Source organism: Mobula hypostoma, chromosome 2 (genome assembly GCF_963921235.1).
Source record: "Mobula hypostoma chromosome 2, sMobHyp1.1, whole genome shotgun sequence".
Classification (NCBI taxonomy): Eukaryota; Metazoa; Chordata; class Chondrichthyes; order Myliobatiformes; family Myliobatidae; genus Mobula; species Mobula hypostoma.
This window is the reverse complement of record NC_086098.1, coordinates 85,612,012-85,636,408: the sequence shown is the minus strand read 5'-3', so window position 1 is coordinate 85,636,408 and position 24,397 is coordinate 85,612,012. Positions and strand designations below refer to the sequence as shown.

The following is a 24,397-nucleotide window of genomic DNA, read 5'->3' as shown; positions in this document are numbered from 1 at the left end:
GAAGAAGTACAGTCGACGTTTCAGGCCGAGACCCTTCGTCAGGACGAACTGAAGGAAGAGATAGTAAGAGATTTGAAAGTGGGAGAGGGAGGGGGAAGATCCAAAATGATAGGAAAAGACAGGAGGGGGAAGGATGAAGCTAAGAGCTGGAAAGTTGATTGGCAAAAGGGATACAAAGCTGGAGAAGGGGGAGGATCATGGGACGGGAGGCCTAAGGAGAAAGAAAGGGGGAGGGGAGCCCAGAGAAAGATGGAGAGCAGGCAAGGAGTGATTGTGAGAGGGACAGAGAGAGAAAAAAAGGGGGGAATAAATAAATAAGGGATGGGGTAGGAAGGGGAGGGGGGCATTAACATAAGTTTGAGAAATCAATGTTCATGCCATCAGGTTGGAGGCTACCCAGACAGAATACAAGACCTTATCCCTTTTGCCAATAAACTTTCCAGCTCTTAGCTTCATCCCTCCCCGCCCCCCCGTCTTCTCCCATCATTTCGGATCTCCCCCTCCCCCTCTCAAATCTCTTACTATCTCTTCTTTCAGTTAGTCCTGACGAAGGGTCTCGGCCCGAAACGTCGACTGTACTTCTTCCTATAGATGCTGCCTGGCCTGCTGCGTTCCACCAGCATAATATTCCAAGTGTAGTCTAACAAAGGTTTTATAGAGCTCTTGAACTCAAAGATTTTGAAGCTCGTAGCCAGAGATAATTAGCAGTCTTTTCCCATTACCTTACAACTTTTGGCTTTGAAAATTGTTGATCAAAAATCCAAAATCTTACAAGAGCTCACTATATAAACGTTGTTTAATCTGCATTTCCAAATGTTAATATTTCAATAATCTATGCACCACTGAACACCCCCACTGCTGAACCAGCTAAGAAAATTTACTGCCGAGTTCCTCGAGCATTTTGTAGGTGATGCTTTGGATTTCCAGCATCTACAGAATCTTGTGTTTCAGAACATTTTTATTGCAATAATTAGTTCCTGAATGATTAAACAAAAAACAAAATCACACTTACAATCAACTTAACATTTAGTGGGAACATCATGCTGAAATCCACAACTAGAGATGATTAAGGCAGCAATAGTAAGCTTCAAAGGTTACAACAGGCTAGCTTTAAGTTACTCTTATCGTGTATGAGAATTTAATTGCAGCAAGGACAGTTCTATCCCTGTCCTGACAATCCCCAGAAGGTGACAGGTGCAGCTCATTCAGTAAAGGAAGAAGGTCCAGCTTAAAGAAATGCCAGCACCTGGGTGATAAAAACACGACAGTGGGGGAAACTTCCATTTCTAATGATAGTATGTCAGCTATTTTGAGAAGTACTCACGGGTTGTTCAGAAGCTGAAGTGAACAGGCAATAGACTGGATTTTGCAATAGGGGTTTTTCAAACTCAGGAGATTTGGCACGGGGAAGGAGTTGGCAATGTGATAAACCAAAACAAAAACAAAATAGTGACAATTCTGAAAGATTAGAGTAGAAAAGCTGCAAAAGAGAAAAACACTCACTCCCAACAAGAACGTAGAACTGGTTCATAGAGAAAAGAGATGACGCAGTGCAAATAAAAGTTCAATACAGGCCGACAAGGTAGTGAAGTGCCAGTGATCATGGACTGGGTTTTCATTCCCACCACTGTATGTAAAGAGTTTGTATGTTCTCCCTGTCCTGTGACTGTGTGGATTTCCTCCAGGTTTCTCCACATTCCAAAGACCCACAGTTAGGATTACAGTTAGAAAGTTGTGGGCATGCTATATTGGCAGCCTGGTGACACCTGCCGGCTGACCAACACAATCCTTGCTGATTTGATTTTAATCACATATCATGCATTTCACTATTGAAATAAAAACAGACTGCTGGAACAATTGAGCAGAGAAAGACACCATCATCAAATTTACTCTCCTTCTTCAAGCCCCAAACGAAGAAACTTTGCCTCCTCTCATCTGGTCCTGAGGACAGTGAAACAGAGTTAGCGGCTCAGGGTGACGACTGTGCAACCGCATTAATGGGGAATGTCATTGAAGCGGTTCTCAATGAGGAGGCTCAGAATCAAGTTTATATCACTCAAGTTGTGAAATTTGTTGTTTTTTGGCAGCAGTCAGTGCAATACATTAAAAATTCTATAATTTACAATAAGAAATATAAAAATAAATAAATAATGCAAAGCGAGCGAAAATGGTGAGGTAGTGTTCATGGACCATTCAGAAATCTGATGGCTGAGGGGAAGAAGCTGTTCCTAAAACTATCTTCAGGTTCCTATACCTACTCTCTGATGGTAGTAACGAGAAGAAGGCGGTAGGGGTCTTTAATAATGGATGATGCCTTTTTGAAGCATTAAGTTTTGAGGATAGGCTGAAAGAAGTAGTATACTCAAGTGGAGAATTCCTGAAATAGAATGAGGATGATTTGAACACTAACACAAAAACAATATTGCAGAAGCTATGAAACTAGTTATAACAGTCAAAGTTGCAGCCTAGTCTAGCTACCAACTTAATGCCAAGGCGTAGGTGCTGCATTTTGCCCACTACTCAAGGTACTTACTTGTGTGACCCCGACTCGAACTTCTCGGCTAATGGACCCCCCTCCTTTCAGCATCTCTCCACCACTCCTCAGGAATCCAGCTCCCCCTCGCAGAAACCCTGTGGCCATCAGCTCCAACACCTCTTCCAAGGTGGCACGTTTCACGTTCTGTCGCATCACTGAAACAATGGAAAATAAAAGGTAAGCTATCAGGAAAACTGCAAGTGTCACCATGCTTCTGACGCCAACATAGCATGCCCACAACTCACTAACCCTAACTTGCATCTTTGGAATGTGGGAGGAAATCCACAGTCACTGGGAGAACATACTAACCCCTGGGAATCGAAACTCAATCAGTGATCTCTGGCACTGTAAGTGATTACACTAACAGTTACACCACCGTGCTGCCCACAACAAGGGCCATTACTGTAAGATGATGACTGATCTATCCAGCAGGTAACTCAGGAAGCAAATTATTCAGAGTGGAATGATGTTACCACAGGGAACGACAGAGGGGAACTGTATTGACTTATTCAACAGGCACCTGCATATGTACACCCCAGAAAAAAAAAGAGAACAGGGTGAAAATAGTACAAAAAGGGAGATTGTGCTGATCAAATTAAGTGTGCTAATTTTGATAGAATTAGATGAAGGTAAGTGGCTTGAAAAAAGCAAATAGCGGCACAGAAAATGCTAACCTGATATAAATGTGTGCTTATGACAAGTTGTTCCTTGGTTAAGAATGCCCGACTTACAGACACTTATACAAGAATGAGCTTAGACCATATTATTATATTCAGAAGTCCAACACAAGTACAGTGCCAATATAAAAAGTATTCCCCCCCTGGGAAGTTTTCATGTTTTATTGTTTTACATCATTGAATCACAGTGGATTTAATCTGACTTTTTTGACACTGATTAACAGAAAAAGGCTCTTTCATGTCAAAGTGAAAACCAATCTCTACAAAGTGATCTAAATTAATTACAAATATAAAACACAAAGTAATTGATTGCATAAGTATTTACCCCCTTTAACATGACACACCAAATCACTGATGCAGCTAATTGGTTTTAGAAGTCATATAATTAGTTAAATAGAGATCACCACGTGCAATCATGTTTCAATTGATTATAGTAAAAATGCATCTGTATCTGAAGTCCATCTGCTGGTGGGTCAGTAGCCAAGCAAAAACTAGACCATGAAGACAAAAGAACACTCAAACCAACTCTGCAAGAAGATTATTAAAAAGCACAGGAGATGGATACAAGAAAATTTCTAAGTTACTGAATTTACAATTTACTGTACTTAGAGTACAGTTAAGTCAATCGTCAAGAAACGGAAAGAATATAGCACGGCTGTAAATCTGCCTAAAGCAGGCCATCCTCAAAAACTGAGTGACTGCAAGAAGGAGATGTGAGGGAGGCCACCAAGAGACCTATGACAACTCTGGAGAAGTTACCAGCTTCAGTAGCTGAGATAGGAGAGACTGCGCATACCACAACTGTTGCCCAGGTGCTTCACCAGTCGTAGCTTTATGGGAGAGAGGCAAAGAGAAAGCCACTGTTGAAAAGAAAGCTCACATGAAATCTTAGCTAGAATTTGCCAGAAGGCATGTGGGAGACTCTGATTTCAGCTGCAGGAAGGTTCTATGGTCTGATGAAACCAAATTGAGCTTTTAGGCCATCAGACTAAACGCTTTGTTTGGCATAAGACAAACACCACACATCATCAAGAACACACCACCTCTACGGTGAAGCATGTGTAGGGCTCTCAGTATACTAGGCGGACTGTTAACTGTTGATCGCTTATTACCAAAATGGCTTCTCTGAAGTGTTATATTAAAATGGCTTCTCGTAATGTTGAGCAAGGGGTTCTCTGTAACTGCAATGTTTGGGTTATACAGGGAGATAATGGAAATTGTATTCATTTGTTAGCCAATGGAAGTCATGTTCTGTTATCTTGTATACGTGTGCTGAGTTGAGGAGCGCGGGCTTTTCGGGAGGCAGCGGAGAGGACGGACGTGTGAGGAATGGACTGCGGTTCCAGGGCGGCGGATACCAGACCTCAGGGGGTCGGATGGTGGCCGGAGTCTCCGAAGGACGTTGTGGATGGAATCGGAGGCGTGAGCTCCAACGTATTAAGATATTATGTGCACAAGACTGATAAGTTACTCATGTGGCACCTAGTTTTTTGTAGTTATTTCTACTATAAAGTAAAATTCTTTACTCGCACTTGGTATATTGTTTTCATATTTGTGTTGTGGCTATTCATTGGGCGACTCACACCTTATCCGCACCAAAGTGATTGCACTGTTTGGCGGGGTCGACGGCTATTTACCCTAGGCAACGGGGGGTCAGTAGGGCAAAAACCCTTACACATGGGTTGGTTGCAGTACTGTGGGGATGCTTCACTGAAGTGGACCTGGAAGGCTTGTAGAAGGTAAAATGAATGCAGCAAAATACAGAGAAATCGTGGAGGAAAATCTGATGCAGACTGCAAGAGAACTGTGACTTGGGAGAAAATTTGTTTTCCAGCAAGACAATGACCCCAAATATAATGCAAAGCTACACAGGAATGATTTAAAAGCAAAGTTAATGCCCTGGAGTGGCCAACTTAAGAGTCCAGACTTCAACCCAATTTGTGGCTGGACTTGAAAAGGGTTGTTCACTCACGCTCCCCATGCAATCTGACAGATCTTGAGCAGTTTTGTAAAGAAGAATGGGGTAAAATGCAGTGTCCAGACGTGCAAAGCTGATAGAGACCCATCTACAAAGACTCAGGCCAAAAGTGCATCTATTAAATACTGACTCAAAGGGGGTGAGTAATTATGCAATCAATTATATTGTGTTTAATAACTGTAATAAATTTAGACCAATTTGTAGAAATTTGTTGTCATTTTGACACAAAAGAGTCTTTTCAGTTGATCAGTGTCAAAAAAGCCAAATTAAATCCACTGTGATTCAATGTTGGAAAACAATAAAACATGAACACGTCCATGGGGGGTGAATACCTCTTACATGCATTGTACATGCATTTATTCCTTTCTCTCACCACTTTTAGTAATTGGTTTTTTTTTAAATCAGTAGTAATCGTTTTATTTTAAATCAGTCCAGTGCAATTTAATGCCATTTATGACAACACTGTGGAGGTACATCAAGTGATTTTTGTGCATTTTCTGAAACACGGACAATATCAACTTGTGGACATCCGTAAAAACAGAACCCATTCAGTACCTGGAAACAGCCTATACTAGAGGGTACAGCAACAAGCTTACAGTCCACCACATTTCTGAGAAATGAGGTAATAGTCATTCAAGTCCAACCAAAGGTGGTTAAAATAAAACAGATATATACACTCAGTTACCAGTTTATTAGATTGAACCTGTACACCTGCTTGTTAATACAAATATCTTATCAGCCAATCATATGACAGCAACTCAATGCATAAAAGAATGCAGACATGGTCAAGAGGTTTAGCCACTGTTCAGACCAAACATTAGAATGGGGAAGAAATGTGATCTAAGTGACACTGACCATGGTGCCACACTGGGTGGTTTGAGTATCTAAGAACTTGCTGATCTGCCGGAATTTTCAAGCACATCAGTCTCTGGAGCTTACAGGGAATGGTGTGAAAAACAAAACACATCCATTGAGCGGCAGCTCTGTGGGTGAAAATGCCTTGTTAATGAGAGAGGTCAGAGGAGAATGGCCTGACTGGTTCAACGTGACAGTAACTCAAGTAACAATGCGCTACAACAGTGGTGTGCAAAAGAATATCTTTGAACGGATAACACGTCAAACCTTGAAGTGGATGAGCTACAACAGCAGAAAACAAACATACGGAAATACACTCAGTGGTCACTTTATTAGATACCTGATAAAGTGACCACTAAATGTATACTGCAGGATTAGGATTCTATACGTTCAACCTCCAATTTACTATAACATTCCACCCCATCTACAGAATCCCCCCACCACCCCGGCTCTTTCCCCAATCTCTTGCAGTGTATGCACAGTGGCGTACAGGCTAGCATAATGCTTTACAGTGCCAGTGACTGGGGTTCAATTCCTGCCACTGTCTGTAAGGAGTTTCTACGTTCTCCCCGAGACCACCCAAGTTACCTCCGGGTGCTCTGGTATCTTCCCACGTTCCAAAGATGCAGAGATTAGTGTTAGTAAGTTGTAGGTATACTACACTGGTACTGGAAGCATGGTGACACTTGCAGGCTGCTCCCAGCACATCCTCAGACCGTGTTGGTCATTTATGCAAACGATGCATTTCACTGTATTCTAATGTCTCTATTACTTCTGATTTTGCTTCTTCCATCCTTCGCAACACTGCATAATTTTGAGAACCTTTGAAACCTTTTATTTTGGGTATGCACCAGCACAACATTTTCCGAGACACACACCTGCTGCTTGTTTGGGTGTCAAAGCCGTTGCCATGACAGTTCCAAGTAATTTGGATACTGCAACACGGACTGCATAGTTAGATCCCTCTAGGCCCTTAAAGCAGAGAGTAGCCAGGTTTTCCAGTTCTGTGGTCCACATGAAAACAGATTCTTTCTGTAATTCTAGGAGGCACTAGGATAGAAACAGATACATTTTTATGAATGAACAATGTAGTCACAACTACTACAGTGAAAATCCAATAGCCACATTTTCACAATGGAAACGCTAACCAACAAGACAGAATCAGGTGTCAGCTCTAACTCGATGAACAGTCTCGTCTCGAGATTTGGGTCGTAAATAAAGGTCCAAATCCAGAGACGCAAGTTCACAATCTAGGCTGACACTTCTCGTAGAACCCCCACTATTGCTATTTTCAGACCATAATAGATTCCAATTACTGACAAAATATACTTAATTTAAATGTGTTAAGATCTACCATAATTAGATCCTTACCAGAAAAAAATTACCATTTTTGTTTAAATACTGCAGCCCTGATTACTTCTTTTGCATCATAGCCGGTCTTGCCTAATGATAGCACATCAGCCTCCAAGTCAGAAGTTCTCCAAACAAGATTTTTGCCTATAATTCAGACTCATACTCCAAGCGCCATATTAGGGCACTGACATTTGATTATTCTTCTCACATGTACCTAGATACAGTGAAAATGTCGACTGTTTGCGATTTTCCCTGGATGCTGCCTGCCCTGCTGAGTTCCTCCAGCATTTTCCAATATTCTCGCGGGCAGGTTTGTTAGAGCTTCTGGGGAGGGTTTAAGCTAATTTGGCAGGGGGATGGGAACCGGAGTGAAGGTACTCAGGATAGGAAGGGTGGTTAAAAAAAAGCAAAGATAGCGTGCAGTCAGACTGTTAGGAAGGGCAAGCAGATGACAGGCCAAAATTGCAGCCAGCAGGGTGAGTATCAGTGCATTAGGGATGTAGAATCTAAAAGGGTAGCAAGTACAGTACTCAAGGTGTTATATCTCAATGTACAGAGTATAAGATACAAGGTGGATGATCTTGTTGCACTTTTACTGATTGTCGGGTATGATGTTGTGGCTATCATTGAATCATGGTTCAAGGATGGTTGTAGTTGGGAGCTGAATGTCTGAGGTTACACATTGTACGGGAGGGATAGGAAGGTAGGCAGAGGGTACCTGCTGGTAAAGAATGGCATCAAATCGTTAGAAAGAGGTGACATAGGATCGGATGATGTTGAATCCTTGTGGGTTGAGTTAAGAAAGTGCAATGGCAAAAGGACCCTGATGGCAGTTATATATAGGCTTCCAAACAGTAGCTGGAATGTGGACTACAGATTACAATGTGAAATAGAAAAGACGTGTCAAAAGGGCAATGTTATCTTAGTGATGGGACATTTTAACATGTAGGCAGATTGGGAAAATCAGGTTGGTAATGGATCTCAAGAGAGTGAATTTGTTGAATGCCTACGAAATGGCTTTGTTGTTGTCGTTGAGTCTACTAGGGGATCAGCTATATTGGATTGGGTGTAATGCAATGAACCAGAGGCGATTAGAGAGTGTAAGGTAGAGGAACCCTTAGAAGAAAGTGATCACAATGTGATTGAGTTCAACTTGAAATTTGATAGAGAGAAAGTCTGATGTAGCAGTATCCAAAACTCTGAGATGCAAAGGGACTTGGAGTCCTTGTGCAGAACACCCAAATGATTAACTTGCAGGTTGAGTCAACAGTGAGGAAGGTTAATGCAATGTTAGCATTCATTTCAAAAGGTCTAGAATATAAGAGCAGGAATGTGATGCTGAGGCTTTATAAGACACTGGCAAGGCCTCACCTTGAGTATTGTGAACAGTTTTGGGCTTCTTATCCAAGAAGTGGTGTGCTGGCATTGGAGAGGGTTCAGAGGAGGTTCACAAGCATGATTTTGGGAATGAAAAGGTTATCATACGAGGAATGTTTGATAGCTCGGAGCCTGTACTTGCTGGAATTTAGAAAGATGAGGGGGGGTTTCTCATTGAAACCATTCGAATGTTGAAAGGCCTAGACAGAGTAGATGTGAAGAGAATGTTTCCTATGGTGGGGGACTCTAGGATAAGAGGGTACAGCCTCAGGATAGAGGTGTTTCCATTTATAACAGACGTGGATAAGCTTCTTTAGTCGGAGGGTGGTGAATTTGTGGAATTTGTTACCACAGGCAGCTGTGGAGGTCAGGTCGTTTGGTGTATTTAAAGTGGAGAGAGATAGGTTTTTGATTGGCCACAGCATCAACAGTTCCAGGCTGGGGAGTGGGGCTGTGGAGGGGAAGAAAAAAAGTATCAGCCATGATTGAATGGTGGAGCAGACTTGACGGGCCAAATGGCCTAATGCTGTTCATATGTCCTGGGTCTGCTCCTATGTCTTATGGTCTTATTTTGTATGTGTAGCTTGTCTGGTATACTGTTTATACAGATCATTGAGCTAAAACAATAACAATGTACAATAAAGTGTAAAAGCTATCAAAAGAGTGCAGTGCAGGTAAATGATGATGTGCAAGATCATAATGAGGTAGATTGTGAAGGCATCTTATTGTGCAAGATGTCCATTCAAGAGCATGCTAACGGTGGAATAGAAGCTGTTCTTGATCTGGAGGTACATGTTTTCAGTTTCTGTATCTTCTGCCTGATGGGAGAGGAGAGAGGACATTGGATGTTGGTGGGGTCTTTGATTACACTGGCTACTTTACCGAGATAGCAAATACAGGTGGCCCCGTTTACTGAACGTTCACTTTACGACACCTCGCTGTTACGAAAGACCTACATTAGTTACCTGTTTTTACTAACAGAAGGTGTTTTCACTGTTACGAAAAAAGGCAGCCTGAACAGCCAAGCTCCTCCCCTGGAACTGCATTCTAGCCGGCATTGCTTAAACACATGCTTTATCTCGATTTATTTTGTGCATCCATTAGCAAGATGAGTTCTACGGTATCGGAAAAGCCTAAAAGAGCTTGTAAGGGTGTTACAATTAGCGCAAAACTAGACATAATTAAGCATTTCGATCATGGTGAACGAAGTAAGGACATTGTCCGCGCGTTGAACTTGCCTGTGTCCACCATTCGCACTATTTATATGCAGAGAGAAAGAATTTTGAAAGCTGCCAACGTTACTGTTGGTTCTGTTCATAGCAAAGTGCTCTCTCTTAGTCGGTTTCCAATAATGGAAAGTCTATTGCTTGAGTGGATTGATGGGTGTACAAAGCGTGGTGTTCTGTTAAATTTTCTTATACTTAAGGAGAAATCAGTCAGTCTCTTTAATAAGCTGAAACAAAGTACCGGACGATGGTGATGAAAGTGTTGCGAAAGTGGAATTTAAAGGTAGTCATGGGTGGTTTGATCGGTTTCGGAGGCGAGGGCAGCTTCATAGTTTAAGCAGTGGTCCCCAACCTCCGGGCCGCGGACTGATACATTGCCACGAAGAATGCAGGGGTGCAGCGGTAGTCGGAACGCACCAGACACATCTTTAAGAAAAAAGCCAAAATAAACAAGCTAATTAATTAGGTGCCGCCCAGCACGTAAATGTCCGCCCAGATCAGAGACGACTGCTGATTGTGTCAGGTGGTCATTCATATAAACATGTGTTTAACTGTGATGAAACTGCAATTTATTGGAGTCTTCCCGATTCTGGTAAGTGAAACTACACTGTACATACATTACTTCTACTTTATATAGGTTGTGTATTTTTATGTGTTATTTGGTATGATTTGGTAGTTTGATAGCTTAAAGGTTACTGAAGAGAGTGTTTCTGCCGAGAGCGCTTCTGCAAGATTTTCGCTGTGCTAAACAGTGCTGCAGAAAAGTATTTCTACTTTAAATAGGCTGTGTATTTATCAAATCATTCCTGCTTTTACTAACTGCTATTTTAGGTTTTATGTGTTTTTTGGCATGATTTTGTAGGTTATTTTTTGGGTCTGGGAACGCTCAAAAATTTTTCCCATATTAATAGATGGTAATTGCCTATTCACTTTACGATATTCCGGCTTACGAACCGTTTCATAGGAACGCTCTATCTTCTGATAGCTGGGGAAATCTGTATAGGCAAAATCCACGTACGGGTGGCTAGTCCTTTGATGTTCTGAGCCATTTCCACAACTCTCTGCAGTTTCTTGCAGTCATATACAGAGCAGTTACCATACCAAGCCGCACCAAGACAGAATGCTTTCTGTGCTACTGCACAATTCAAAGTGTTGGCTTTTAAAACTGCTCCTACGTATATTATTTGTGCAAGTAGGCATTATGGACCAATATAGTCTATTCAAAACAGATCAGCGAGTTACTCTCATGACCTTTCCAATATTCTTCCCAACTAATTGGTCATTTGTCTCTTTTTTTAAGACCTTGCAGTCTGCACGTTTGCTGACATAATGCTTTATACCAAGAACATTACATAGGCCAAATCTTGAAGTGTGCTAAAGGGGAAAAAAAAATTTCTTACCTTAGCTACAGCACACCGAACAGCCATGGATCGGTCAGTCAAACCAGAACGTGTGTTTTTGTAGATGTCACGGTGGCAAGAAGCAGCTGCACCTCCCAAACCATTTAGCACCTTCTGTAGACTCAGCAGAACCTCACTGCGGCCCTGAGACTGTTCAAAACACAGAGACTTCAGAAAGCAGCAGACCTGTTATGGCTTTGATACCTGGATGCAACTCCACACACAACCTTCAGTAAAGTAGGGCTGGACTAGGACATACTCAGCCTTCAATTTAAAGTGAGGGATTCTATCTGAATATCTACAAGTGACAGTAGAAATCCCCATCTATTCATTTGAATGGACACTTCCATTTGGAAACTTACTAAAAAGGCAAGATACAGTCACAACCTTAGCATCAGGACTTTATCAGGAGTCATTTCTATTAGAGTCACAGAGTTACACAACATGGGCTCAGGAGCTTTGGCCCACTGAGTGAACACCAAGCCTCAAGCACACATTTATTTACTTAGATATAAACGTGGTAACAGGCCCTTCCCGCGCAAAGAACCCTTACTGCCCATTATACCCACATAACCAATTAACCTACTAACCTGTGTCTTTAGAATGTGGAAAGAAACGGAGCACCTGCAGGACTCATCCGACACTAACTTATTCTTCCTATGTTCTACAACGTATCTGGACACTAGGGGCAATTTACAGTGGCTAATTAACCTACCAATTTACATGACTTTGGGATGTAGAAGGCAGGAGCACCTGGAAAAAAACCAGACACCGAGAGAACGTGCAGGCACCAGTGAGCACCTGGGGTCCAGATGGAACTCTGGTCATTTTGGCATAGGACCTGTACCAGCTGTACTTCTCTGCTACCAACATCCCACACCACCTACCCACCTTCTGGCACAAGTCAGTGGTGATGCACACTCTGAAATCTTGTTTTACTGAGGAATTGATGACTCATGCATAGTGGGCGACATTCTTAATGCTGAGTTGCAAATTCCAAGCCCAACTCCAGAGACATGAACACGTATTCCAGGCACTCATTCCCATTACAGAAGCAAGGGAGTACTGCATTGTTGGACTCACTGACATCCAAGTAAGATATTAAATCAAGACCCTATTTGAATCATGAGGTGAATGTAAAAGATCCCACATCATTACTTCAAAGGCGAGTTGAGACCCTTCGCCAGATGACCTGGACAACCTTTACCTTTCAACCAGAAGTTACTTAGATTGTTGAAATTAACTGAGCATTGCACTCAATTCTGGTTGAATATCTTAAGAACGTGGAAGCTTTAGAGAGGGTGCAGGGCAGATTTATCATGCTATGCCTGGATTAGAGTGCATGTCTTATGAGAAGAGGTAACGATCCAGGGCTCTTCTCTTTGGAGTGAAGGAGGATGAGAAGTGACTTGATAGAGGTAATTTAAGGCATAGATAGAGTGGACAGACAGCACCTTTTTCTGGGCAGAAATGGCTAATACAAGAGGGCATAATTTTAAGGTGATTAGAAGAAAGCATGGGGGAACGCCAGAGGTATTGTTTTTTTAAAACACAGAAATTGATAGAATATACTATTAGGGGTGGTAGTATGGATAGATATATTTGGAAGATTTCAGAGACCCTTAGACCGGCAGGTGGATGAAAGAAAACAAGAGGGCTCTGTGGGGGCAAAGCATTAGATTGATCATAGAGTAGGTTAAAAGGTCGGCACAACATTGCTCTACAATGTTCTAATGAAAGCAACCAAAAATAATCTGATTTTTAGCACATTATCCTTCTGGGATTTATTTTATTTGTACTTTTCATAAATTGCACATTTCCTATATTCACAATTTTGAAAAAGTACTTCATGAATTGTAAAGTGCATTAGAATATCTGAGTATAAAAACAAATCTCATTCTTTTTGTCTCTGGAAGCACAGACCAAGCACCCAGGAGGGCAACCCAGGAGTTCAGCTAAGAACCCTGCTCCAGATTTGCTGCAGTTCTCCCCACACAGAGGGCTCAAGCACTTTGCAAGTTGTTTTTTTTTATATAAAGTTTCAGTAATAATTAACACTTTGCAGAGTGCAGTTCAAGAAATGTTGATTTTTTTTTGACAGCAGCTTTGCAATGTACATGGTGATTAATTAAAAATAAGAACATGCTACACACTTAGAAGAATAACTGGTCCAGCCACTGCTGGAACAAAGAACCCAAATTCAAGTTTGCGGCCATCACCATTACAAGTGCATGTTTGCTTTAGATGATCACATGACCATACAAGCATTTTGCACAAGCAATAAAATAGGTTTTTTCTTGGCTTTTGGTATAAAGGTAGAATCTCTTATGTTTATATGTTTCTGATAAAAGGCAGCTACTATCCCTTCTTAAACGTACTGTAGATGGCAAGCTTCTCAACAGCTCAGAATGAGAGGAGTTGCAATACACATGCCCAGCAAAAGTTTAGGCAGTGGCAAAATATTTTTCTGGGTTTTCAGAAACTGAAGAGAAGATCAATTGCACACTTCCATTCATGGGTCTCAGCAATACAAAAAAATGTATTTTTATTTAACTATGTTGACAAAGTTGTTAGGTCACTTTGCTGACAAAATTCAGTGTCTGTACTTTCCCCAATGTCAACATTTCCTTCAACACACATAAAAGTTGCTGGTGAACGCAGCAGGCCAGGCAGCAACTCTAGGAAGAGGTACAGTCGATGTTTCGGGCCTGCTGCGTTCACCAGCAACTTTTATGTGTGTTGCTTGAAATTCCAGCATCTGCAGATTTCCTCGTGTCAACATTTCCTTTCCTCTTTTTTTAAAAAACGTATTATTTTTATTATTTAGGGATACAACACAGAGGCTGAGGACAAGAAGAGCCACAGTCACCTCTACCTCCTGAGGAGACTGAGGTCCTCTGGAGTACGCAAGCCTCTCCTTCACGTTCTACCTGTCTGTTGTCGCCAGTGCAATCTTCTATATGGTGGTGTGCTGGGACAATGGCATCAACATGCGTAATGCCAACAGGCTCAATAAGCTGATTAAAAAGGCTGGCTCTGTTATAGGAGTTAAAATGAACACACTGGAGGCTGTGGTAAAACAAAGGACCCTACGGAAAATCCTGGCAATTCTGGACAATGTTTCTCATTCTCTGCATGCCACCTTGGGTAAAAAGAGGAACACGTTTAGTAATACACTGAGACAACTGCAATGCTCCAAAAAAATGCTATATGAAGCCATTCTTACCCTTGGTCATTGGGCTCTATAATTAGTCAACCTACAGTCGGGGAAGTGACTGTTAAACCCCCCCTCCTGTTAGACTGTGGTAACTTATTTTTTATTCTTTCTATTTCTCTTCTAAATTCTGTGCACTTGTAATGCTACTGTGATGCTGTAATTTCCTTTGGGATTAATAAGGTATTTATCTATCCAACAGACACTTCCAGCCCAAAGTGCCCGCATTGCCCAATTATACTCTTGTGACCAATTAAAGCCTACTAAGCCATAGGTCTTTGGAATGTGGGAGGAAACCGCAGCACTCAGAGGAAACCCACAGGGTCATGAGGAGAACCTGCAGCATTTCAGACAGCAGTGGAACTGAATCCAGGTCCATAATAGCATTACGTTAACCACTATGCTACCAAGCCACCCAAAAAAAATCAAATCATGGCTTTTCTTGTCTGGAATATACAGTCTGATGTGACTTAGATATTGCCAACGACACCTTCTTCTGGATTTTAAGCCCCACTTCACACTTGAACAAAAGATTGTAAATGCTGGAATCAGAAGCTGAACACAAAATGCTGGAGAAACTCAGTGGGTCAGGCAGCACCTATGAAGGGAAATGGACAGACATTTCGGGTCGAGATCTTTCATCTGGTCTGAATATAGATGCTGCCTGACCTGCTGAGTTTATCCAACACAACACCTTGTCTGTTGCACTTCAACATGTAACCTTGGTTTGCAGCCAAGGTCTCCCCGGTGTCCTGGGAAAGAGATATCATCATTCAACCAGGACATTAGGAATAGTTGCAATTACAAAGTGATGATAGGGTCATCCATTTAACTGTGATATTGGTTGAACTTCAACCAATATCATAACTAAGTGGACGGTGATATCATCAGTTTGCAATTGTAGCTTTCCTCTGTTGGATTAGACCACGGGTAGGCAACCTTAAGCACAAATGATTTTCTAGCATGCATTATTCATTAATTTGAGGCAAAACATAACTAGATGTATTTAAATGGACAATTCCCATATTTCAAGTTTTTTTATGGCATTTATCTGGCTCACCGTCTGCTCATTAATATGCGATCCGACCCACAGAGGCAAAAAGGTTGCCAATCCCTGGATGAGACTGTATAATTGTTACCTTCTGTGCAGTTTAACACTACATGCCTGCTTGCATTTTATATAACTACTTATATACATGTAACTGTTTATTATGCTTCCTAGCGGTCACCATATGCAGTTTTTCAGTGTCTCAAATGCTTACTGTTCTTTGTATGATTAAGGAAGCTTCTCTGGTATCACATTACTTGAATAGGGGCTATCTGATTGGTTAACTCTTATCTACATATTTGAATGGAATATGCTTATCTATGGTATAAGAAAGGCTAAACAACTTGGCCCACCATCTTTGCTCTTTTCCATTCCTTCCCTCTTTGTTCTTAGACTTACTGCTACTCCATTTCCAATTCTCTTTGTTCTATTATTACTTACTAAAACAATCATTAAGCAACAAGTTTATGCCTCTTTCTAGACTTCTGAAAGAACCTTGTATCAGCTCCTCCCAAATTCTACCAGGCACCAACATACAACTTAACAATTAACCCAACCCATAAGCAAAAGAAGTAGCTGCTTTTTATTATGTGCCTCATCACATTCATTTCCCTTCATTTATGTCTTCTGGGATACAGGAGGAAACCAGAGCACCCAGAGGAGATCCATATGGTCACAGGGAGAATGAAAACTCCTAAAATGATTGCAAAACAACTTCAAATTTAAAATCTTCTCTTCATTGTTCAAGTGGCAACTGAGGGAATGCTGCATTAGCCAAGTTATCATTGGTCATTTGAGAATGTAAACTGTCCACTGGAGGGATATAAAACAATCCCACAGTGTCCTTAAAGTAAGAAAAAACATGAATAGGACAATTGGCCCCTCACACTTGCTACACCATTCATTGATGGCCAGGCTGTTCTCTCCCTCAACACCAATTTCCCACACCAAATCCCAAAATCTTTAATATCCAAAAGTCTAACAATCTGTCTTGAATTTTACTGATGCATTGAGCCTCCATGGTACTCTTGAAGAAAGATTTCCACCCAAGTGTTTCTTCATATTGGGTACTGAATCCAAGCTTTATTCCCATCCCGAATAGCTAATCACTTATTATTATCTGTCTGTATCTCCAAAATTTTCAGTATTATCACTCTCATAGACCCTCTAATACAGGTGAGCAAAGATTCTGTTTCCTGACTGCACTGGAGTAAAGTAACGGCTGGTCTACTTTACTAGCAGTAGTAGGAAAGAGAGTGGAAAGTAGAGAAAGCCCAACTCCACACAAACATACTCTTGCACAAGAGAGTTGCTGTCTTGTATAACCAGTTTCAGAGAAAAGCACGCTGTGTCACATAACTCTCTGTAAGATACTGATCAAGGAAACAAAGGCAAGTACATCTTGTTCCTGTGGACAGTCAGTTCTGCGCAACCGTGACATTACCACTTACAAGACCGTACACAAGTCCAAATTCAGAATAGCCATGGTCTATATTACCTTGTAATTATTTCCTATAACCTAGTAAGTCATCAGCTTTTCCTTTACCAATAACAGTTCTATGACATTCAGGCCAGCACAGATAAGCAGATGTTGCACTAGCATGGCACTTCTGGACAATACAGGCAATTTAGTATCTTCATCAATATCACAGTTAACATTGCTTCAATCTGTAAATGTTTTTAAACAATTTGCTTACCTCCGCACTTTTCAGAGCCTTTAATAGATTGCTGACAGTTTCAGGAAAGGAGCTGCCCAAAACTCTGCCCATCTTTTCATAGAAGGCCCCAATGCAAGCCACAGCTGCCCTATCAATGACAAAGCCATCCATTGGTAGTTATATTCTCTTCTAATACAGGTCTGAGCAAGAGATAGCCATTCAACATGTCTCACATTCAACTACACGAGAGATGTTCAGCATCTGAGCTCATTGTAACCTTCCATTCCTTTTCTCAAGAAACATTCACAGTGACAGTCAGGAAATTCAGAATCAACCTCAAGTTGTAGCAGAAGATTGAGGGAAGTGTGAAGAAATGCTACCTGATGTATCCTCTGAGGAGCCTGGCTTTCATATTAAGGAGATGTCTTAATATCAAAATAAACTTTATTCATTATATAAAAAAAATTACAGGAATAAACTGTGCAATGCCTTTTCATTCTTACATTCATAGTCAATATACTAAGTAGTGTTTTACTACAATCCTTAAAACCCATAGGACTGACTCCTCGGGGTGTACACTATTACAATAAATGAGGTGCAAAAGGTGAACAGTTGTTACTCATACTAGAGAAAGCATACTACTCTATTTTCCCAAGTTCAATATCAGAACATGAATTTGAGTGTATGGGACACAACTTCAAAGTTTACAGGATTTTTTTAATGCAATACTTCCTATATTGCATAAATAAACTGCAAATTTTGTTTTAAAAAGCATCTCCCAACTTGCACACTACTGACAGGGTAACAATACAACAATGACAGAGCAGATCCTCCTTTTATGCACTCTTAAAATGGGGCTGGCCTTTATTGAGGAAATGGTAATGCGTTTGGAATAAAAATATTTGTAAGATTGCAGGGAAATAGGATGGGATTGTGAACTTATGGAAAGTGCTTTCAATGAGTTGGCCAAATACCTTCCTTCTATGCAATAAAATTTCATGATTCATGCATCCTGCAACAGTCACACTATTTAAATTAATCAGCCAAGTTTCAAAAGCATGTAATTCCTCAAATGTTTTTGGAACTTTTACGTACAGTTTGGTGGGCAGGTAAGCTGATGTGTCATCCTTGCTCTTGGCAATGTCATTACATTTATCCAAAGTCTGGAAGACAGTGAAGGTATCTCCGATGCTGTAGAGAGTAGCAAGATTCTTAGCTAGTAGCTTGCGTGTGGGAGGGCCTGGTGAACTGCTTATCAGGTCAGTCAGTTGTTCTACCAACTTCTTCTGTTTTTCTTTCACGTCCACCTTGAATTTTCAAACAATAATGTTTTTCAAAAATGAACAAATTAATTGAGAATAATCTTCAAACAGTCTAAGTTTCATATTTGTTGGCAGGTGAAATTAGTGCTTCATTTCACAGGTCTTAGTGTTTTTCCTTGCAAGATCATGATAACATCAGGCAAGACCATGGCAGCAGTTGTTGCACATCATACACACATCCCTCACCCGACTCTACCTCCGCACATTTGGTTTGCCCAAGTACCCTCCCTAACTGATGGATTAATTGGCCACTGTAAATTGGCCCCTGGTGTATAGATGAACAGTAGAATCAGAGGGAGAATTGGTGAGAGCATGGTGAGGCAAAAAGGAATCAGTGTTAAGTGTGCTCAATGGTAGCACAGATATGAATAAAGAAAAAGTTATGCTCTATGGCTCTATTACGAGGAATGCAGGTACCACCTCTTAAGGCCTATATGCTTTGCTACAAATCTCTCTTTATCTTGCTCCTTCAACCTTCTCCAATCCTACTTAAGCCTACAACTATGCAGAGAAGCTGCCTACATTTCAGCAAAATTCTTATGCTTTTATTGATCTGAAATATTGACCTCATTTATCTCCCTGCAGATGATGTCTGGGTCTTTGTATGGTTCCAGTAGGTACTGATATATTTTGATTGCAGGCACCTTTAGTATTTTGAGCAATACACAAAATGCTGGAGGAACTCAGCAGACCAGTCAGCAGCTATGGAGAAGAATAAACAGTCGATGTTTCGGGCTGAGACCCTTCATCGGGACCGGAAAGGGAGGGGAAAGAAGCCAGAATAAGGTGGTGTAGGGCAAGGAGTGCAAACTGGCAAATAGTACGCGAGACCAGATTTGGGGGGGGTGGGGGAGGTGATAGGTGGAAAAGGTAAAGGCTTGAAGAAGGAAGAACCTGAGAGGAGTGTAATGCCCTGGTTAAGATATTTACTGCTATGCTATGCAAGTATTTAATTTTATTGTAAGATAAAGGGTTATGTTATTCAACTCAAGGAATACTGTGTCAGCCAATCAGGATGGTGGAATTGGGAGAAGGTTCTAGAGAACGCTGGGCGAGAGATTTTGGTGACGGACACTGGTGTGGGTCAAGGTTCTCTTGGGGGAGCTGGGGGAAGACAGGAGGGAAGATGGCTAAGGATGCCATCCCTGTTGCACAAGCTGCTTTGTACGGATGAATGGCTTCAAGGAGCAAGGACCAATACTCCCGTGGGGGAGCCGTTTGTTCAACATGGATACTGCACAACATTCGGAAGGTGGAGTGTGCTTTCACACAGACAGTGAGTCCAGCACGCAAGTTAAAGACAACTTCAAGATGGAACTTGAACTGGGTTAACCTTAATGGGCCCTTTTTTAAAATTTTCTTTATTTTCTTGTTCCTACTAACTGCTCAGTAAATCTGAAATTTGTAATTATATTTTTTTTTATAATTGTATGCAGTGTACGATCTGTTATTCGTTGCCAATGGGCAGCATTTACACAGCATTCACTCAGATTGGGGTACGGGTGGTCAAAACATCCCAGCTCTCCTGGTCTGGTGGGACCCAAGTCACATCCACCCTAGACGTATGGAGTTCAAGAAAGATGGTTTTCTCACTACTGAGTCCATTGGCTTGTTAGCAAGGGGTTAACCAGCCATGTTTCTAGAGACACCCAATAAAAAGTGGTTTCAGGAGAGTGCACCATGGAAGAAAAGGAAGGCAGAAGGATACCAGAGGAAGGGGAGCCAGAATGGAGAATGGAAAAAGAGAAAGGGTGGGTGGGGGGAGAGGGAAGAAACTACTAGAGATTAGGGAAATTGATATTCATGTCATCAGGCTGGAGGCTACTCAGATGGAATACGAGGTGTTGCTCCTCCAACCTGAGAGGCCTCACTAGGGCAGTAGAGGAGGCCATGCTTGTTTGCTTTTGTATACAGTACTTGATCACTAAAAATAAAATCAATGCAATACAGTATAGGTATGGGAACAGAACTGCTTATGAAGGAGCATCCCAATACTTTGTCAGAATTACATTGCATTGTATTGTTGTGCAAAACAACAGATGTCATGTTATATGGCCAAAACAACACACTCACAACATCCACCTCCTCACTGTTATTGATGGGCAAGTAACTTTGGAGCAGAACAAGGCTACTTAAAGTTTAGAACTACTGCCAGGATGATTTCATGGAGATTTTCTTTTGATAGATAACGATGAGTAAACCAGCATTTTATAAACTTGATTAGAAATTACTGAAAAATACACCAATTAGAATATTACAAACACCCATTATTCGCAACAAAATATTTAACTCAATTGTATAATTATAACTCAAAGATTAAAGATTAGCTTTATTTGTCAACACAAAATAATCTGCAGATGCTGTGATCAAAGCAACACTTTCAGTACGCTGGATGAACTCAGCAGGTCGGGCAGCATCGTCGAAGAGTTGGACTTATCCCTGTAAGTGTAAGTGCACACCTGTCCCTACACCTCATCGCTTGCAACCATTCAGGGCCCCAAACAGTCCTTCACTTCACTTGTGAGTCTGTTGGGGTCACCTATTGCATCCGGTGCTCCTGGTGCGGCCTCCTCTACATCGGTGAAACCTGACGCAGATTGGGGGACCGCTTCGTCAAGCACCTCCACTCCGTCCGCCACAACAGACAGGATCTCCCGGTAGCCACCCACTTCAACTCTGCTTCCCATTCCCATTCAGATATGTCCATACATGGCCTCCTCTACTGCCATGATGGGGCTAAACTCAGGTTGGAGGCGCAACACCTCATATACCGTCTAGGTAGTCTCCAGCCCCTTGGTATGAACGTTGAATTCTCCAACTTCCGGTAATTCCCTCCCCCTCCCTTCCTCCCTCATGGTTCCACCTCCTTCTTCTACTACCCATTGTTTTCAGAGCGATGACGTCAATGCTTCCCCTCCCCCACCCCTTTGTCTTTCAAATTACTGGTCTTTCAACTGAAGCTACAAGCATTCTTCAAATCCTTCCCCATCTTTCATTCTTCAGTCCTGACGAAAGGTTTCGGCCCGAAACGCCGACTCATCATTTCTAACTGATGCTGCCCGACCTGCTGAGTTCATCCAGCGTTCTGAAAGTTTTATTTGTCACATGTACATTGAAACATACAGTGAAATGCGTCGTTTACATCAATGACCAACATTGTCCGAGTATTTGCTGGGGGCAGCCCACAAGTGTTGCCCCACTTCTGGCGCTAATATAGCATGATCACAGCTTACTAATCTTAAATGTGCATCTTTGGCATGCGGGAGGAAACCGGAGCATTCGGAGGAAACACACACCATCATGTGGAGAATGTACAAATTCTTTACAAACAGTGATGAGAATCGAAACCTGATCTCACAGCTGGAGCTGTACAGAGTTACACTACCGTGCTGCCCGTAATTCCTTTTAAGGTCAGAGAATAGCAAGATGCCGCTTTTACAAATGCACAGTGGTGCAGAGAGTAGAGCTGCAGCCTCACAGCTGGAGAGACCCTGGTGTGATCCTGACCTCAGTCACTGTAGTGCTGACTATGCATCTTCGCCCTGTGTCTGTGTGGTTTTCCTACTTCCAAGAAACGTGGGTCCATAAAATGCCCGTCATGTGCAAGTGAGTGGTGGCCAGGTGAAGTTGATAGGAGTAAAATGGGTTAGGGTAGGGTTAGAATAAAATAATTATCTTTAGCCTCAGCAAGGACCTAGTGGGCCAAAGGGCCTGTTTTCTATGCTACATTTCCATGACCAGAGTTTAATCTAAATCGCCGGTGCAGTCTGTGCCTCTGGAGCTCTCCAGCTTGAGTTCTCTAGCTTTCCCACATCCCAAAGATCTGCTGGTTGCTGGTTACTATCAAGTAGTACTATTACAGGTGAGTGGTAGAAGAACGTAGTAGTTAGTGTAATGCTATTACAGCACTAGCTGCAAAATACAGGTTCAGTTCCCGCTGCTGTCTGTAAGGAATTTGTACACTCTCCCAGAGACCAGGTGGGTTTCTTCCAGATGCTCCAGTTTCCTCCTGCATTGTAAGGACGTACAGTTAGGGTTAGTGAGTTGTGGGAGATGGTATGTTGGCACCAGAAATCTGGGGATACTTGAGGACTGCCCAGCATAATCCTCACTGATTTGATTTGATGCAAACAGCATTTTTCACTTTGTGTTACATGTCATAAACAAAGCTAATTTTTAATCACAGGGAAGTTAATGGACACGAGGGAGAGAGAAAGGGGATTGATCTTATTGCCCCAAGACTGGCATAGATTTGATTGGCTGAATGGTTGTCATTTATCTTGTAAGGAAATATGTATTAAAAATGCAAACTATTGTTGAGATTAAGAACAACCTACTGTACAACAAAAGTTAGGACTAAGAATTTACAGATGCTGTTGTACTTAACCAATAATTGCCTTTGCTTCAAATGTTTTTTTGCTAATTATTTCTGAAACTAATTACACATTTACAGAATGGTTCAAGTTTTCACATACCTTATTCGCAGCCACAAGTACTTTGTTCAAGAAACGTAGCCATTCAAAGATAAACACAGGCCTCTTCACCTCAGTTATCTGTGCCAGAGCTTCCTCATTTAACAATAAACTGTGCGCCAACTCCATCCCTCTGAATAATTTCACCAGCAGTCTGTGGTTCTGACTGACTGTGCAGCCTGCAGGAATGTTTCCAGCTTAACAATTCAGTCCTGTTTCAAAAATATATATAATTTAGATTATCACTGTATAGCTGATGCCTGTCCAAAAAGAACTAGCTGAAAGTTAAGCACTCGGTTCAAAGGGATATCTGGCTTAAAATCATTTAAGCTTTACTCACCTGGTTGCAGTTACAGATCAGTAAAAGCCAAGGTAACATAAATGTAGTGGTGGCTTTGTTTCTAACATAGAAAAGCAGAAAAATTATGCTGAAATTCTTGAACCTCTGTTACATCTAGTTTCATTAAAGGCAGCCCATATTTGACACTCCCCCTGTTGCACTATCCCACCCCCAATAGCCACTCAGAGCCTATTACATTGTAGTTCACACTGCCTCCCCCACATGTGGAAGCGTTCTGGCTCCCTCGCCAATTTATTCCATTTGCAACCATAAATCCTGCAACTTCCAGTGAGGGTAGTACATCTAAGAAGTCTAGGAAAAGTATTAACATGGATGTGGAACTGCAAATGATACAGTGTTTGGAAGCTGGTGAGCGTCAGATTGATGTTGGCACTTTTCGAAATTGGCTACATTGACGATCAGAGTGACCCTGACTGGGTGCAAAGCAATAAGGCAAAGAGGACTGTTCTTGACATGATTTCCTGCTACCGAGAACTGCTTCCTGAGAGGAAACTTAAGAAAAGGCAGTCAAATGTCGATGCCTACTTGAAGAAGTCTAAGTTAGAGGAGGACCCACAGCCCGGTCCCTCCTCTAAGATGTACCCACCAGCCCCATCCCTCCACTGCTGCTGTGGTATGTTGCTGCTCCACGGATGTACAGGTTAGGCCTATTTGTGTGTTTGTTACTCCACAAATTACTGTGTATACACAAAATAATATATCATATATCCTGGGTTTGATTTTTTTTCTATGAGGTACACATGTCCATTTATGTAATGTTATAATGACCCCGCAGAGCACTGATTTACATAGCGCTCCACCTTCGAGGAACGCATCCTCAGTAAAGATTGACGGGACATGATCAAACTGAGGGATTCAACATGTTCATAGGGCCAATTGGCTTCCTGCCTTGGTCTTGTAGCTGAAAGCACTGTCGTCTA

At 41.7% G+C, this 24,397-nt stretch overlaps 1 protein-coding gene across 2 annotated transcripts in view; it reads right to left on the bottom strand.

Annotated features, from left to right (window-relative positions):
* heatr5b (HEAT repeat containing 5B) overlaps positions 1 to 24,397 on the bottom strand; it is a 149,185-nt gene that overhangs the window by 119,404 nt on the left and 5,384 nt on the right. The window contains exons 3-9 of one of the 2 annotated variants that reach the window (XM_063039747.1): positions 23,457 to 23,517; positions 23,120 to 23,328; positions 18,418 to 18,629; positions 17,362 to 17,470; positions 11,403 to 11,552; positions 6,925 to 7,096; positions 2,534 to 2,691 (exon numbers count right to left, since the gene is read on the bottom strand). In XM_063039747.1, the coding sequence (XP_062895817.1) occupies positions 2,534 to 2,691; positions 6,925 to 7,096; positions 11,403 to 11,552; positions 17,362 to 17,470; positions 18,418 to 18,629; positions 23,120 to 23,245 (927 nt within the window). In that variant the 5' untranslated portion in view covers positions 23,246 to 23,328; positions 23,457 to 23,517. The remainder of the gene's footprint in view (positions 1 to 2,533; positions 2,692 to 6,924; positions 7,097 to 11,402; positions 11,553 to 17,361; positions 17,471 to 18,417; positions 18,630 to 23,119; positions 23,329 to 23,456; positions 23,518 to 24,397) is intronic. The other variant, XM_063039740.1, reaches the window with a different exon arrangement.